The sequence below is a fragment of the Corvus hawaiiensis genome, chromosome Z, assembly GCF_020740725.1.
Source record: "Corvus hawaiiensis isolate bCorHaw1 chromosome Z, bCorHaw1.pri.cur, whole genome shotgun sequence".
NCBI lineage: Eukaryota > Metazoa > Chordata > Aves > Passeriformes > Corvidae > Corvus > Corvus hawaiiensis.
In genome coordinates this window covers 65766577-65784927 of record NC_063255.1, presented here as the reverse complement: position 1 = coordinate 65784927, position 18351 = coordinate 65766577, and the positions used below count along the sequence as shown (strand labels likewise).

Genomic DNA, 18351 nt, shown 5'->3' with positions numbered 1-18351 from the left:
TTCACATGAGACTCCTTGATCCAGTCTAGGCACATGCATCAGTCCAAGTCTGCAGGACCCTATCTCAGACGGGACTCAGTGGCCCTTGGCTTTAATACTGATAACCTCAAAAGGGTGCCAGGTTAAGATCTATAACTGGGAGTTCTTTCGTTTAGTATTTTTGGCTTTTATCATCCCATATAACAGGGACTGATTTCATAGACCTTAGCATAACACAGAAACATTTGATTACTACAAGAAAATGACTGAGTGATGAGAACTGTTGTCAGCAACATATTAGTACTATCCCTTTGGCCACAGCAAGCCCCCTGCCTTCCCATTCAACCTAAAATTTTCTTGGCATATTTTTCTAACAGACTTTACACCTGCGACCCCCAAAGAACCAGTCAGTGCCTCCTGTTTGGAGGAAGAGCTAAATAACCAATCCATGGGTAAAAAATTAGGACTACATCGAGGGCACGTTTTAATCTTTACGGGGGTATTACCACAAAGGTATGGCCTCATTTTATGCTAACTTCCATTCCCAGATGAGAGCCAAGCCATTAAAACACCCCAGGACAGCACCCCAGGAGCTCTTAGGACTGAAGGCTCGTACATACACGCACACACACGCGAGGCTTGCCAGCGCCGCGCTGCAGCCTGCAGGAAGGGGACCAGAGGCATGGAAAAGGCAGGGGCAGGGACAGTGGCGCGGGCAGGGACAGGAGCAGCCACAGGACCAGACGCACGGAGACAGAGAGCAGCAAGGAAAAGTGCAGGCGCAGGCACAGAGTAAGGGCAGGGGCGGGGCAGGGACGGAGGAGGAGCGGGGCAGAGGCGGAGCCGCGGCAGTGCCCGCCCCCACCCGCCGCTGCCTTCATTACCGCCCCTGAGGCGCGCCCGGCACTCGCTCCTCCCGACGCGCCGGGGGCGGGTGCTGCCGGCCGCGCTCCGATCGGCGGAAGTGCCGCTGCCCCAGTTCCGGCGAGCGGGTCGTGCCGCCGGGACGGCACCGGGCATGGCGCTGTGGCTGCCGCGCTCCCACGACGGCGGCGCCCCGGAGGAGGAGGACGACGAGCGGGCGCAGGCTGCCGCCTTCCGGCAGCGCTTGCCGGAGGTGCAGGTACGCCCGTGCCCCCGGCCCCGCTGCCGCGGCCCCTCGCACCGCGTCTCGCCCCGGGGGGCGCGGTGTGAGTCGGCGCTGGGGCGGCGCGGCCCGCGGAGGGGCGGCGGGAGGGCGGGCGCCGTGGCGGGACGGGGGCGTGCGGGGGAGCCCGCCGGGGCTCTGAGGGCCGGCGGGGACAGGTGGGGTCTGGCGCCGGCAGCCCTGGGTAGCAGCTCCGCCGCGGGCGGGCGGTGCGGAAGGAGCTGGGCTGGAGTTATCCCAGCGTCCCCGTGCCTGAGGAGCAGATAGGTAGGCGGTGTGTTTTTCTGGTGGCCAGGGCGAGGCGGCGATTTATAAACGCCTTGTAAGGAATTCTGTGTGTTCTCGCAAGAAGCTGCCATTACGTTACTTTTCTAACGTAGTTTTCTAACGGTGGAATTTTCTTCTTGTCAGTGCCGGAATAAAAATGCTGTAATTCCCAAACAAAGTTGGGACGATAAGTTTGATTTACCTGCGTTAAAGTTTCCTTCAGACAATCTTTCACAAATTGTCCTTCGTGTGCCCCGCCAGAGATTATCAGCACTGCAGATTTCATAACGTGGCAGTGGAAGGCTGAGGAACTAATGCATATGGATGCTTTTTTTCTTCACTCTTGGTGGGAAACACATGACAAGTGTTATAGAGGATAATTTCTTGAATTACTGAGTGTGAATTCTGACCACACACCTGGAAGTAATATAAACAGAGTTGCTTACAATGTCCCTTTTCTCTCCCAGCTATGAGTGGTGACATCTTCAACAGATTTGAGCAAAAGGAGCACATGTTTGTGCTGGGCCTTGGCTGCTTTATAACTTATATGCCACTTCTAGTGTGGGTTTAAGGGAAGATGTTGGCCATCTGTTTAGGTACTAATACTGAAATGCAGCCAGCAGCAGTTACTTTACTGTTGTGATCTGACATCTCAAAACCAGTAATTTCTTATCAGAAGTGTATATTCAGAGTATTCTCACACTTGGCTGCTGCTAATGTTCCAGCCCTAAGATAACCAGAGGGGTTTCAGCTGTGTCAAAAGTATTTTTACAGTCTGGAGACTATTACTGATAGCAGCACATGATCCATGATTTTGCAAGTACACTTAAAGTTAAGGTGGCTTGAATGGGAAATCTCTTTCTGGAAGACATAGTTGTATGTTGCCATGCTTCATCACTCCTGCTGTTATAATCCTGCATATCTAAGGTGCCTTCCAGGTGCATTATTATTATCTTTGGGATTCAGGCTAGTCTGCTTCTATAGAAACTGTAAACCAACAATTTTCTCTCCATAAATAGCATGTCTGATTTTCCTCACAGACATACAGCCAAGGGATTGAATTAGCCTGCCAAAAAGAAAGAGAGTTTGTGAAGCACTCTGTAGAATGCACATGGAACCTAGCAGAAGCCCAGCAAAAATTTGGTAGTTTAGCACTGCATAATTCAGAATCCTGTGATCAGGAATCTGCTCAAGCAAGGACAGAAGCTGCTGAGTTGAGATGGCGAGAGGAAGAATGGAGAAGAAAAGAAGAAGCACTAAACCAGAGGGAAAGACAGAATCTATGGAACTCAGATCCTGTTAGTAAAGAAGTTTTTAATAAGGTATGACCTACATCAGTGTGCATGGAAACAAGTGCTAACCTCTTTTGTTCATTCCAGTTCTTACTAGTCTCTGCGTGTCTTCTGTGTCTTGTACAGCACAAAACCATGAGGTGTCCCTCATCTCTGTGCCTGGGAAGATCACTGGAAGATCCTCCCAGAAGCTGTGCTAAGGCACACGTAGGACAGGGCGGTGGCTCGGGACAGCCAGCACAGCTGCACCATGGGCAGGTCCTGCCTGACCAATTCAGTGCCCTTCTACAGTGGGGTGACTGCATTAGTGGGCAAGAGAAGGGTTACAGATGTCATTTATCTGGACTTCTGTAAAGCCTTTGACATGGTCTCCTACAACATCCTTCTCTCTTAAATTGGAGAGAGATGGATTTCATGGGTGGATTCTTAGATGGATAAGAAAGTGATTGGTTGGTGGCATATGGCTCAGAGTCCCAATGGACATCAGGGACAAGTGGTGTCGCTCAAGGGTCTGCACTGGGACCAGTGTTATTTAATATCTTCATTAGAGTTAAACAGAGAGATCAAGTGCACTCTCAGCAAGTTTGCAGATGACACCAACCTGAGTGGTGCAGTTATCAGACCTGAAGAAAGCCTTCCAGAGGCACCTGGAAAAGCTTGAGAAGTGGGTCTGTGGTGATCTCATGTGTTTTAACAAGGCCATGTGCAAGGTGCTGCACCTGGGTCAGGGCAGTCCCCAGTATCAGCACAGGCTGGGGATGAACAGATCAGAGCAGCCCTGCCCAGAAGGACTTGGGGGTGCTGGTGGGTGAGAGGCTGGACATGACCCAGCCATGGGCACTCACAGCCCAGAAAGCCAAACGTGTCCTGGGCTGCATCCAAAGCAGCGTGGGCAGCAGGGCCAGGGAGGGGATTCTGCCCCCTCTCCTGAGACTCGCCCCCCAAAGTGCTGCACCCAGTTCTCAGGTCCCCAGTACAAGAAAGACTCCTGTTGGAGTGGCTCCAGAGGAGGGCCACAGAAATTATCAGAGGGCTGGAGCACCTTTCCTATGAGGAAAAGCTGGGAGAGCTTAGGTTGTTCAGCTTGAAGAAGAGAAAGCTCTGGGAAGCTCTTACTTACCTTAGTGTGGCCTTTCAGTACATAAAGGGGCCTTACAAGAAAGATAGAGAGAAACATTTTTTTATCACAGCCTGTAGTGACAGGACGAGGGGGAGTGGCTTTAAACTGAAAGATGGTAGGTTTAGACTGGCTATAAGGAAGACTTTTTTTTTTTATTGTTAGGGTGTCAAGACACTGGAACAGGTTTCCCAGGGAAGTAAGTTGTGGGTGGCCTCATCCTTAAAGTACCAGAGGTCAGATTGGATTGGTCTTGAAGCAACCTAATTCAGTGGAAGATGTTCTTGCCTGGGCAGGGAGGGTTGAAATTCCATGATCTTTAAATGTCCCATCCAACCTAGAATATGAAACTTAGTTTGCCTCTAATACTGTCTACTGTAATACAAATTATTTAGCATGAACTTTTTTCTCATCTTTGTTTTCACAATTGAATTTCAGCTGATATTGTTGCCTTTTTCTGAGCCTTAAAATCACAAACCAGACACAGTCAGATGATAAATGCAGTTAAAGCTTTTATGAAAGGTCCCTTCATAAAAATGAAAGGACACACCAAAATACACACAGAAAATGCACTGAAGGTGGCTACGTGACATAGAGCAAGTACAGTTTTATAAATTTAGCAACTTGACAAGACTCCCCAACTGGGAACACAGATGTTGAAGTAATTCCTCCTCTTGGTTCGACTCTCTGCTGAAGCCCCCTTCCTCACTAGTTGTTTATGGAAGAGTATCTTGTCCTTGGTCTCAGAAGAACCAAGATTAGCACTGGGCCTTTAGGAATGTGTTTTGTCTTTCTTGCTAACCGAGTAGGTAAAATGCTAGCTATGGATCTCTACGGTTTGCAGTAATAGGCTACAGAGCTACAAATATACATGAAGAATATGTAAAACCAAAAATTAGTTTGACATCACTATCACATCTCCTAATTTCATTGATTTGTCTGATCCAGGCTGCAATGTACATGATTCTCATGACTAACAGATCAGTACGTTCCTATCTGAAAACAGAAGTTTTTCATACACTATGATGGGACTTTGAAATTCTGTTACTAGGTAATGTACTTTCTAAAAGAAAACCTTCTCAAATATGAGATGACTCTAAAATTAGAACATAGCTCTTTAAATAGTAGCATATTAAAATATGTTACTCCTTTATATCACTGAACAGTATGTGTGGCATTTATGTGATAGTACAATCTTTCTCTTCCTCAGAGTTTTATTAATCAAAAAAGAAAAGAAATTGAAGATGAAGCTGTGTCTGAACCACTTATGCAAAAACATGAACAAAAGATTAGATACTTTGGTGAGTCTGTTTTTCCAACATCTTGCAGTGCCTACAGAATTTGTGTTGGTTTTCTCCTTCTTGTACAAAATGAATGCTAATAAAATAAAGACCTAGATGACAGACTGTTCAGTTTTATTTTATCAGGACAGAGGGATATTCCACACCAGTGGGAAAAGGCAAGGACGTTCCTGGAAATATAAGTCATGTATATAAAAGTGCATGGGTTGTCCATGACGCCCTGCTTTTATTAAAGGAGATTAAATGTTTTATTAAATGGGTTTTGGTCACCTGTTAATCTGTAAGGGTAATGGCTGATTAAATGGACATGTTTGTAAACACCTGCACTGAGAGTATGTGTGCTCAGAATTGTGTGTTTAAAACTATACTTAATTATCCACTAGGTGTCACTTTAGCTCTGTCATAATTGTTAAACTTGATTGAGCACAAAGCTAATCTTGTAATGTAATCTGAAATTTTGATGGTTCTCTGAAGTGCTTGCCATTCAGGCTGGTTTCACACAATAGTACAGTGTAGCCGTATTTAGAATTCTGGAACAATCAAGAGTAAGACTAGATCGGCAAAATTCAGTTGTTCTTACAAACTTGTTTTTAATAAGCTATTTGGCTTCTGAGGGTCTTAAAGCTGTTTTAAAGAAAGGGCTTTGAGCTCTATTAGCCTTAGCAAGCCTTGCAAGTATCAAGTTGAGGTACAATGATGTCAGAGTATGTAAACAGCAGTAATAGGTACAGGTTCTCTCAAGTACCTTAACTGCTCAGTGTAATGATACTGGAATTAGAAAATATCCCCCTGCTGTGCATTTCAGCAGGTAAAAAAAGAAGAGGCTATCTTGTAGGCTTCCTAGCTGAGAGTTGGACAGAATAACTCTTTGTCTAAATTAAAATTAAACTGTTACAGAAGCAACCTTATTAGAGAAGCTAAATTTTTTTGTACTTTGTAAGTTCAAAGCCATGTTACTATTTTAATTTGAAATACATAAGTCCACTGTAGAAAACTACAGTACATTAATGCTTTCTGAAGTCACTTGTTCCATGCTCGCTGTGGACTTTGCTATATTGCATGAGTCCTGTTTCTGGATCCTGCTCTGACTTCAATAAAGAACTTACACAGAATAACTCGAAAACAGTCAAAAGAAATATAAACTCTTGCTTTCTCTTTCGCCATTGTTTGCTAGAATTCAGATTATCTTAGGTCATTACCACTGAATTATCTCTAGCCCAGTTATAATTGTGCTGATAGATGGGTGAAACTCTACATCTGGTACCTGTTGCCAATAATGACTGTCAGTGATACTTGGAGGGCAGTTTTGAGAAATGCTGTGAGTATTGAGTTCTGATTTTAAATTCAGCTTATTACATTAAGGTAGTGCCACGATACCACAATTCAAAGTTCTGATTAACTTTCCGATACTGGTGTAGCTTGTTTTTTGAGATCAAGCTGTTTGTATAATTAATTTGAATTTTTCTAAAAATATAGCAAATTATGTGTTAGAAGCACTTTAATTTTTGACAGAATACAGGTTCTGTTCTTTGCATTTTTATTTGCGAGCATTTAGAGGATTTGTGTTTGTCAGAGCCACTTAGTGTAAATCTCTATCCATAAACTTTTTAAGCCAATTGATACTGTAACTAATAGATACCTACACCACTTTGTGTATGAGGACTGATTAAAAATAACTTATCAGCATTGCTAGAAATGCATAACTGTTATAATCTACTTTTAGTATTTTCAAAGTCTAATTATGTCTTCTGGTAATGCTCTTTCAGCATTGCTTAGATGTATAAATAAACCCCCCAAATTTAGCTGCATGCTGTCATTTTGAGGTTGGTAAATTGCCAAGTTGTTATATACTGGGTATCAGTGCAAGTAATTTCCTTGCTGCATCAAATCATTTATCCATTTAGAATATCTTAACTGTGTTTCTCTTATTAGGCATGCTGAGCAGATGGGATGATAGTCAAAGGTTTTTGTCTGATCACCCATACCTTGTATGTGAAGAAACATCTAGGTATCTCATGTTGTGGTGTTTTCATCTAGAAGCTGAACAGGTATGAAGATGTTTAAATCTTTGGAAGCACACATTTTCCCACTTGCACAGTAGAATGGTGACCAACTTCGTTAGCTGTTGAACTGTTCTTCCAATCACTTTATTGATAGTGCATTGTCACATTTATGTTTAGTTATAGCTATTTATGAGTCCTCTTGGTTCTGTAAGCATCAGTTCTCATCTGCTTAGGAACTGGAGCAAAAGGAAATTCTGCTGAATTTTAGAAATATAATCACAGGAACTTCTTTAAATCAGAACTTCAACTCTTTTTTTTTGCTCCTTTTTTCAGAAAAGAGCTCTGATGGAGCAAGTAGCACACCAAGCAGTTGTAATGCAGTTTATTATAGAAATTGCCAGAAGTTGCAATGTGGATCCAAGAGGATGTTTTCGTCTCTTTTTCCAAAAAGCCAAAGTAAGTCAACTTGGGTAATGATGTGAGAAACTCTTGATGCTTTACAGGAGACCAGTGTTCTAGAGAGGGTCTCTTCCTACGAGGCTAAATAATGTGTTGACTGATTTAGGCTTATGGGAAAGTGCTTTGTTAGCAATTATTTTCTAGACAGAGTACTTTGTTATAATTCCAGTTCTGAAAATGAAAGTGTCTCAGTTTTGGAGACAAGTTTCAGGAGAAAAATGCCCTGGAATGAGTGTTTCCACACTGGAGAGAGAGAGAGATTGAATAGAGCCTGTGCCTGGGGTTCTCAGGCTCCAGCCCCATCCCCTGGTTCATCTTAGAGATACCAGAGACATTTTCTAGGCATAAAGCAGATGATCAGGGAATAAAGTAGCATCATAGAATCACCGCAAGCCCTTATTCCATACCGTCAGCTTAATGCCCAAATTAATACATTCCAATTCTAAGCACACACATCTATACATATATACATGTAACTATATACAAGTAGTGGCAGTCACATTCAGCAAACAGTGGTACATAGGTATTCCAACATTACAAGGGGTTCTCACCCAAAAGCAAATCTCCCTGAGGTACACAACGTGTTTCCCCATCCTTCTGCATTACCCACCATGTGCACCCAGGTCCCTGAGCAAAGACAGCCCCACTAATGGGTTTGTCTGTACTCGAGGCAGAATTGACCCAAGCACTTTTGCCCAAAAGTCCCCTGACATGCACTACTGGAACTTTGTCTCCATGTACTTCTCACAGGGGCTCAGATTGGGCAGGGCCTGCTTGGTTGGTGGAGTCTTGGGTGTTAACAAACCAGATGGCCTTTGCTAAATGCACCTCCCAGTTTTTGAAAGTTCCCCTGCCCGGTGCCTTCAAGGTGGTTTTGAGCAGGCTGTTGCACTGCTCTACTTTCCCAGCATGTGGTGCATGGTAAGGGATGTGGTACACCCACTTTATGCCATGTTCTCTAGCCCAGGTGTTTATAAGTCTGTTCTTGAAATGAGTCCCATTGTCAGACTCAATTCTCTCAGGGGTGCCATGCCTCCAAAGGACTTGCTTTTCAAGGGCCAGGATGGTGTTCCGGGCAGTAGCATGAGGCACAGGGTAGGTCTCCAGCCACCCAGTGGTGGCTTCTACCATTGTGAGCACATAGCGCTTGCCTTGGCAGGTTTGAGGCAGTGTGATGTAATCAATCTGCCAGGCCTCCCCATACTTGTATTTGGACCATTGCCCACCATACCACAGAGGCTTCACCCGCTTGGCCTGCTTGAATTGCAGCGCATGTCTCACAATCATGGATAACCTGGGAGATACTGTCCATGGTTAGATCCACCCCTTGGTCTTGTGCCCACTTATAGGTGGCATCTCTGCCCTGATGGCCTGAGGCATCATGGGCCCATCGAGCTAGGAACAGTTCTCCTTTATGTTGCCAATCCAAGTCTATCTGGGACACCTCTATTTTCGCAGCCTGATCTACCTGCTCATTGTTTTGGTGTTCCCATCAGCCCTACTCTTGGGGACATGTTCATCTACATGGCAGATTTTCACAACTAGCTTTCCTACTCGGGCAGTGATGTCTTTCCACTCCTCAGCAGCCCAGATTGGTTTTCCCCTATGCTACCTGTTGGCCTTTTTCCACCTTTCCAGCCATTCCCACAGAGCATTGGCTACCATCCATGAATCAATGTAGAGGTAGAGCTTTGGCCACTTCTCTCTCTCAGCAATGTCCAGGGCCAACTGAATGAGTTCAGCAAGTTGGCTTGATCTACCTTCTCCTTCGGTAGCTTCGGCAACCCATTGTGTAGGACTCCATACGGCCGCTTTCCACTTCTGGTTCATCCCTACGATGTGACAAGAACCGTCGGTGAAAAGAGCATAGCGTGTGTCTTCTGATGGCAGTTGGTTGTACGGTGGAGCTTCTTCAGCGCGTGTCACTTGTTCCTGCTCCTCGTCATCAGTAAGACCAAAACTTTCACCTTCAGGCCAATTTGTGATTATTTCCAAAATCCCAGGGTGATTCAGGTTTCCAATTCAGGCGTTCTGTGTCATAAGAGAAATCCATTTGCTCCATGTGGCATTGGTGGCATGGTGGGTAGAGGGAACCTTTCCTTTAAACATCTACCCCAGCACCATAGTCGGGGTGCCAGGAGGAGTTGTGCCTCTGTGCTGATTACTTCTGAGGCAGCTTAGATTCCTTCATGGGCTGCCAGGATTTCCTTATCTGTGGGAGTGTAGTTGGCTTTGGACCCTCTGTAGCTTCGGCTCCCAGAATCCCAGACCCCGAGTCTCCCCAGTCTCCTTCTGCCAGAGGCTCCAGGACAGACCATTGTTCCCAGCTGCAAAGTAGAGCACGTTCTTTACTCTGATCCTGTCCTGACTGGGCCAAGGGCTACGGCGTGAGCAATTTCCTGCTTGATCTTGGCAAAGGCTTGCTGCTGTTCAGGGCCCCAGTGGAAATCATTCTTCTTGCGGGTAACCAGGTAGAGAGGGCTCATGATCTGGCTGTACTCAGGAATGTGCATCCTCCAGAAACCTATGGCGCCTAGGAAAGCTTGTGTTTCCTTCTTGCTGGTCGGTGGAGACATCGCAGTGATCTTATTGATGACCTCAGTGGGAATCTGACGTTATCCATTGTAGGTACAAAAATGCTGTTAGCAAGGACTTCTTGTTATTTTCTAAGTCCGTGAGAGATTTTTCTCTCTCACAGAAGAGGTAGCAGGGAATGTAAACAACCAAGCCACCTGCAACCTTGGAAAGTTTATGGTATAGTAGAAAATATTTTGATAATGGATGTTTTAGGATTTTGGCCAATCACCCCCAAGGGGTGGCTGGTCCTTTGTCCAATTAGACTATGAAGAAAAAAGTCTATAAAAGTGTTTGTAAAATAATTAAATAAATCAATCTTGCTGCACAATTCCTGCCTTCTGGATCTTCTCCTCCTCCTCCTCCCTATGGCTGTGGGACATGGTGATATACCGTAGGAACCAGGCCTGCGGTAGTAGTCCATCTTGCCACTTTACTCCCAGGAACTGGATCTCTCAGGCAGGTCCCTTGACTTTGCTCCTTTTGATGGTGAAACCAGCTTCCAGGAGAATTTGGATGATTCTCTCTCCTTTCTCAAGTACCTGCAATGCTGTGTTCCCCCACAGAATGATGTCATCAATGTACTGCAGATGTTCTGGAGCCTCACCCTTTTCCAGTGCAGTCTGGATCAGTCCATGACAGATGGTGGGACTGTGCTTCCACCCCTGGGACAGTCGGTTCCAGGTGTACTGCACGCCCCTCCAGGTGAAGGCAAACTGAGGCCTGCACTCTGCTGCCAGAGGAATGGAGAAAAATGCATTGGCAATGTCAATAGTGGCGTACCACTTCGCTGCTTTGGACTCCAGCTCATACTGGAGCTCCAGCATGTCCGGCACAGCAGCACTCAGCGGTGGAGTCACTTCATTCAAGGCACAATAATCCACAGTCAATCTCCATTCCCTGTCAGACTTGCGCACAGGCCAGATGGGGCTGTTGAAGGGTGAGTGGGCCTTGCTGACCACCCCTTGGCTCTCCAGCTCGCGGATCATCTTGTGGATGGGGATCACAGCATCTCGATTTGTCCGATACTGCCGGCGGTGCACTGTTGAGGTGGCAATTGGCACTCGCTGCTCTTCTCCCTTCAGGAGCCCAACTGCAGAAGGATTCTCAGATAGTCCAGGCAGGGTGTTCAATTGCCTAATGCCCTCTGCCTCCACAGCAGCTGTTCCCAAGGCCCACCTGAGTCCCTTCGGGTCTTTGAAATATCCGCTTTGGAGGAAGTCTATGCCCAGAATGCACGGGGCCTCTGGGCCAGTCACAATCTGATGTTTCTTCCACTCATTTCCAGTCAGGCTCACCAACAGGGTTAACTGCTGCAATCCCCCTGTCACCCCAGCAATAGAGACAGGTTCTGCCCCCACATGTCCCTATGGGATCAAGGTGCAGTGTGCACCAGTGTCGACCAAGGCCTCGTATTTTTGTGGTGCTGATGTGCCAGGCCAATGAATCCACACAGTCCAAAAGACCTGATTCTCCCATGCCTCTACCTGGCTAGAGGCAGGGCCCCTCTAGCCTTGGATATTTTTCAAAACTAGAGATACTTTCCTTCTGGTGGAACTCCCTCTCTGGTTATTGCCGTCCTTCGCTTCACACTCCCATGCTGCCAGGGCAGAAGTGGGTTTTCCATCCCACCTTTTTATATTTTCCCCATGGTCACAAAAGAAAAACCACAGCTCAGCTTGTGGGGGTGTGTCCTCTCTCCCTAGCTGGGGGATGTCTGTTTCTGATAGCAGGGCCTCTGGTCTGATGAGATATGAAGAAGGCCCTCTTTAATCTTGTCTCTGAGTTTCTTATGGGTCTCCTCAGTCTGGTTTTCCATTTTCCATATGCGATCTGACAGACTCTTTTCCACAGCTGCAATTCTTGCTTGTGTTGGGCCGTGCACAGCGTCTGCATACGCCCGGAGCCTCCTCACCATAGGACTCACTGTCTCATCCCCATCATTCCATGTCATCATTGCCAAAGCAGGGACATATTCTGGTGGCGCGTGTTGTGCAAGTTTCAGCCACATCACTGGTGTGCATTTTACCATATCAGGGCTCCTAATTGCTTGGTCATCTGAGAATATGATCTCTATCACTGCCAGTTCTCTCAGGCATTGAATCCCTTGTTCCATGGCCTTCCAGGGGTTTTGCTGCAGCTGGAGATCTTCCCAGCACTTCTTAAGAGCCATGTCCAGAGACTGAGAGCTTCAGGGTCACTTGTCATCCCTTGGTCAATACTTAAATCACATGACAGGGACCCCAAATGCCTCGCTTCAGTGCCATCCAGAACTGTACCATCGCCTGCAGCATCCCAGATTCGGACCATCCAACTTAATACTGTTTCATAAGGCTTTTCTTGGGGTGCAAAGGCTTTCTGTGGACAGACACTCAGTAATGATTTCTGGTTCAGATTCCTCTGCTGGCTGTGAAGGTCCTGGCTGCCCATCATCATCCACTGGGTGAATGGATTTGGCTTTGTGTTTCCTTTTCTGGACAGGAGCAATTGCTATTGGCTTAGGCTACCTGTCTGGTTTAGCTGCAGCCAGAGTGACTGAGGTGTCTTCTGATTCATCCTCCTTCCCCTCTGGCTGTATCTGCTGCCCTACGGTGTGCGGTAAGTGTTAGCCAGGACCTAGCACCTTGCAGTGAGTTTCTTCTCACTAGAGTTGCTATTGCAGTTCTCTCTCAGATATTTCCCCAACTCAGCTGGATTCTGAATTTGTTCAGGAGGGAAATTTGGGTCAGAGAATTCCTTCAGGGTTTGGCCTGTGTCCTCCTACATCCCACACCACTCAGACTTCTCCACAACTGGGGTAGGTATCTGTACAACTCTGAAAATCTCAGCCCTCATTTTAGACAAGCCACAGACCATACAGAGGAAACCTACAAGATAATGCAACAGGAGGGTGGTATCTTCAACATCCAGGGGAAACTGAACATTCTCAAAAGGTTAACGTGCCACATCTGAGGGGAAAAAGGAGATGAAGTGCTGGGAAATATTGTCCCCCACTTTTCCCCTAAAAGACTGGGTGTAATTACTAAAAAACCCCAAAAGAAGGTTCCTGAGGCCAGGACGGAAAGACAATGGTTCTCAGTGGTTCCCATTATTTCTGTTAAACTTGTGTAAATCACTAGCAGCAGGCATATTAACATGACAATCCTAATTTGTGTTCCTGATTTGTAAAAGGTATATGGCAGGGACCCAATTCCCTATCTCTGCAGACAGGTACACATGCCTAGGTTCCAGAGAAACGTTATTAAATCATGCAGTGTGGTGACCACTGACTGCTGTACCCTAATACAAAGTGTTTCAAACCAGAATGTATTTTTTTTTTCACTTTCTCTTGCCCTACATTGGGTGCCAAATTTGTCTCTGTTTTGGAGACAAATTTCAGGAGAAAAATGCCCTGGAATGAGCATCTCCTCTAGAGAGAAAGGACTGCAATAACTCCCTTTTCTTCTGCCCGTGAGAGAAATGGATACCAGGGGATGAAAGTGAAAAAAAAAGGTAAAACTGTTTATTAGCAAAGCAAGATACCCACAAAGCACAGGAAAAAAAAAACAAAAATTGAACCTTACACCCCACCTCCACCTCACCATGTGGCCGAGCAGCACAGCTGGCTGCTGCCCTTCTTTGTCTCTTGGAAGTGGAGAGAAAACAGTTCATGCAGCAGCTGGGAACCTATTGGATTTCTGGCATGAGTGTTCTTGCAGCAGGTGAAGTTGGTGGAGTTTAATGTCCCTTCTTTCACTGACTCGGTCTTCCTGGGGTTTGGACTGGCTGGGGGTGCCCCATAGGCTCCCTGGGCCAGAGAGAGGGAAAAAAAAAAAAAAAAATCTTGCTGAAAGGATTTGCCTGTGAAAAGCCACCAGGCCAGGGTGAGGAGGCAGGGGAGGAAAGGAGAAAAAAACCCAGAAGCTTCTTGCCTAAGTTGTCAAAATTAATTCACTAAAAGGCAATGTAGCCACTGACCACACTGGAGAGAGAGATCGAATAGAGCCCGCACCTGGGGTTCTCAGGCTCTGGCCCCGTCCCCTGGTTCATCTTAAAGGTACCAGAGACATTTTCTGGGCATAAAGCAGATGATTAGGGAATAAAGTAGCATCATAAAATCACCCCAAAACAGAAGGCTTAGTGGATTTTGCTTGTTGCAGCAGGGGGACAGCAGGTGTGTTACAGACAACAGCAAACACAGACTGGGCTTAAACTGCTCTGACTTTTGACTAATTGCATGTGTTTTCAAAGTGTAGTTACGTATTGTCACAGTTTTTCCATTTCATCTGCACTTTACAGTGGGGTGGATATATAAATAGTGTCCCTTTCTCATTACTGAAATAGGGCAATCCAGAGCTGTGCAGGAAAAAGGTGGGAAAACTGAAACTGTGATTTGCTGTAGGCTGTGTTCAGTTGTTCAAGAGTTTAAGGGATCTTAATAGTGCTTAAATGATTGTAGTTAAAATGTGAGTCAGTTTGTGCTTTACTTTTGACCAAAGGGCTTCAAAAAGCACCTGTTGTAAGGATACCTTCTGAGTCGGAATAAATGAAAGGCTAAAATTAGATTTAGTTTTACATGTCCTTAGATAAATCAGTTACTTTACTTATACATATAAATGCTACAGGTTGTCTTAAAAAGAAATCTACCTGAAATATAATTTTAAATTGACTGACATCATTCCTGAGTTGTTCCCAGTTGTTATTCCCCAAAATTCCATGTCATTACTGCATGGATTTTTTTCAGCACTGTGTATGCTCACAATTCAAAAGTAAATCTGGATGAAGAACAAATATTTCATTTTTCTCTTTGCAGACAGGAGAAGGCTACTTTGAGGCCTTTAAAAATGAACTTGAGGCATTTAAGACAAGAGTGAGAATCTGGTCACAATCACATGGCTTTCAAACTATGTTACTCCATGATCTCAATGTTAATCCTGGTTGCATGGGAGAGTGGACATCTTTCTTACAGGTAGGTTTATTATTTCTAAAGTTTAATTTAACTAAAGCAGGATTAGGTCCTGCCTAGAGAAGCTGTACCTTTCTGAGATGTAAAGAGGAGTATTTCTTGAATTGCTAGTACTTGGGATATATCATGCAGTATTATTAATACACAAGGCATATATGGGCTTTCTTTTTCCTTGCTGGAATTCACACAGCATCAGCATAAGATCAAAAGCATCTATTTGTTCAGTGCCTTTACATTTTCATGCCTGAAATAAACACTGCATGACAGAACGGATCAGATCCTAGAACTGTATTCCCGGTCATCACCACAAGCAGTGTAAAATCATGGGATCAGTCAAGTAAGTCACAGAATCATAGAATGGTTTGAGTTGGAGGGGCCTTTAAAGATCGTCTAATTCCAAACCCCCTGCCATGGCAGGGACGCCTTTCATTGACCAGACTGCTCACAGCCCTATCCACCCTGGCCTTGAACACTGCCTGGCACACCACAGCTTCTCTGGGCAAGAGAAGTCAAGCCTAAGGAAAGTCTCCCTTCGTGATGAAAGGAAACTGAACATACTTAGGTGTTTTTTACAGTTCCAGTTATGGCCACATTCTGGAATGAAGAAACAACTTAAAAGATTGTCAAAAAATATGTGTTAGGAAAGGAATCACAATTGAAAGTACTTGTTTGAAATAATTTGATTAAAGTACCTCTCAGAGGTAAGATCAAACAGCTGAATTTTATGTAAATGTGCAGTTAGGTACTAGAAATATTAGGACCAAATACAAGCTATGCTAGCAAATTTTAAAAATTCTTGAAACAGTGATGTAATGCTGGTTGATGATGTTTTCAGACCTTATTTCCTTTCTCTTGCAAATTTCAAGATGGACATCATAAGATGGACAATGCAAACAGTCTTCTCTGTTTCTCTCTCACTCTTGTTTCTCCCTCCACGTGTACAGTTACAGAGCATTAAACTGTCGATTTTTCATCTGTTGCAGAACACAGGAGATCTACAAGGTTCCATAAACACGGATGTCTGCAGTTTTAACTCTGTGATACAAAGAGATGAAGAAGAATCCAAAATGATGGACACATTATAGTACTTTTAAGCCTGAGGCCAAGTACTCTTTTATTTCCCCTTTGGTTTTTTTTCCCAAAGAAACAAACATGGCTATTTTCTTGACACTTATTTTTCTGGGTACTGCACTTTATTTTTTTGTGTCAGATTTTTGTTGTTTTTATTTCGTTTTGGGGGGGAGGGACTTCGAAGGGTGAGTAATTAAGAAAAACTTGTAATATTGTTTGAAATGTGCTGCTAGGTTTTTAGTTGTCCTTGAAGAGCAGGGTTCTTACATTGCCGAATGTGAAACTGGATGTGTTTTCTGCTACTAACCTTGCCTTTCATGATTTTGGAAATTAAACATCTGCACAAATACAATGTTTACAAGAAGCAGCAGATTCTTGTTAGAATCTGCTATTGTCTTACTACAGATGTGGATATGTTTTACTCTGAATATTGGAGATTGCAACTGTATTCATGCTACCTTGCTGACAGTATAAGCTCTCAAATTTGGTTATCACTAATAGCAATAAATCAGTATCTGGTATCAGTATTTCTGATCTGAATGGATTAGATTAAAACACTGGCTTTCTACCTCTACTAAGGGGATTTAAATGTTATATTGTACTTTCATTAAACATAACTTGGTTTAATCCTAAGACATAAGCAACACTTGTTTACAAATGAGTGCTGGGTTGTATGATTTCTGAGAGTCAGACTCTCTTCTTGCTCATCTAGCTGACTTCAGATTCTTCTTTTAAAACCAAATCTTGTGGTAGAAGTAATTGATGAAGGGAACTTGAGGTACAAGGGTTAGGCTAAGACCTCAGTTTAAACAAAAAGCTTTGTCACAGGTCGTATAGGGTGAGGTGTCATGCAGTGTTTGAAAGGTACTTCATGTGCTACTAAACCAAAGTGGGGTTTTGACATGGTCAACTCAAGCAAAGTGGAAAACCATTAAAAGCTTCTTGTTTGAGAAGCTGGAAGTCCAAATACTTTTTCTAGACAAGGCCTTCCACAGAACCTTGCACTCCAAAACTCTATTGTGCTTTTCTATCTTGCTGCTGTTAACAGCAGGTCTGTCTATAAAAATGTATACTGCAATGGGAAGAGTAGTGAAGACAGCTTATGCCTCAGATAATGGTATCAGTAAACACTCTCCAGCCTTTACTGAAATGTTCTGATTTTACCTAAGGTCTAGAAGGCATACTGATTTCAAAAGTTCAGTGATGACAGCCTACTCCAGTTTTTAGTTCAGGCAAAACACCCCCAGGCAGTACCACAGGCTGGGGCAGAGTGGCTGCAAAGCTGCCCACAGGAAAAGGACCTGGGGGTGCTGGTGCCAGCAGCTGAACATGAGCCAGGGTGTGCCCAGGTGGCCAAGAAGGCCAATGGCATCCTGGCCTGTCCCAGCAACAGTGTGGCCAGCAGGACCAGGGCAGGGATTGTCCCCCTGTACTCAGCACTGGTGAGGCCACAACTCTAATCCTGTGTTCAGTTTTGGGCCTTTTACTCCAAGAAGGACATGGAGGTGCTGGAGGAGCATGTCTAAGAAGGGCAGTGGAGCTGGGAAAGGGTCTAGAGCACAAGTCCTGTGAGGAGTGACTGGGGGAGCTGGGGTTGTTTAGCCTGGAGAAAAAGAGGCTCAGGGGCACCTTATCACTCTCTACAGCTGCCTGAAAGGAAGGTGTAGCCAGGTGGGGGTTGGCCTCTTCTCCCAGGCAACAAGTGACAGGACAAGAAGAAATGGCCTCATGCTGTGCCAGGGGAGGTTCAGGTTGGACATCAGGAGGTCTTTCTTCACTGAAAGGATTGTCAGGCTTTGGAAATGGGCTGCCCATGGAGGTGGTGGAGTAACCATCCCTGGAAGTGTTCAAGAAATGACTGGACATGGCACCTAGTGCTGTGGGTTATTTGACAGGGTGGTGATAGTCAGAGTTTGAACTCAATGATTTTGGAAGTTTTTTCCAACCTTAATGATTCTATGATTCTGTGAAATAGAATCCAGTAATTTTCAGCTTTGCCTACAGCCAAGATATGGAAAAGTCTAAGTCTGGAGAATGTACCAGAGTATTAGTACCAACACAATAGCAGATCCATTCAGAAGTAGTTTTTCACATGACTTCTGCTCTCTAGCTGCCTTTTGCAGACAGACTGAAGAGAGCAAGGAGCACTTCTGTCCCACATGCAAAGTGGAGATAAAAATCACAAATTTCTACTGA

At 44.9% G+C, this 18351-nt stretch overlaps 1 protein-coding gene across 1 annotated transcript; it reads left to right on the top strand.

Moving 5' to 3' along the window:
* The first annotated feature begins 911 nt into the window (after nucleotides 1-911).
* Nucleotides 912-16682, top strand: CDC37L1 (cell division cycle 37 like 1, HSP90 cochaperone). Its single transcript, XM_048290905.1, has 7 exons — nucleotides 912-1102; nucleotides 2434-2715; nucleotides 5013-5103; nucleotides 7036-7151; nucleotides 7440-7562; nucleotides 14932-15087; nucleotides 16068-16682. Exons 1-7 carry the CDS (start codon nucleotides 998-1000, stop codon nucleotides 16167-16169), a joined length of 975 nt encoding a protein of 324 aa, XP_048146862.1. The 5' UTR covers nucleotides 912-997; the 3' UTR covers nucleotides 16170-16682.
* The last annotated feature ends 1669 nt before the right edge of the window (nucleotides 16683-18351 follow it).

Bases quoted from the DNA above. Each gene is read 5' to 3' on its own strand.
- CDC37L1 (XM_048290905.1), top strand. From the start codon at position 998: ATGGCGCTGTGGCTGCCGCGCTCCCACGACGGCGGCGCCCCGGAGGAG. The intron at 1,103-2,433 runs GTACGCCCGTGC...TTTTCCTCACAG, and splicing joins AGCGCTTGCCGGAGGTGCAG to ACATACAGCCAAGGGATTGA. The intron at 7,563-14,931 runs GTAAGTCAACTT...TTCTCTTTGCAG, and splicing joins TCTTTTTCCAAAAAGCCAAA to ACAGGAGAAGGCTACTTTGA.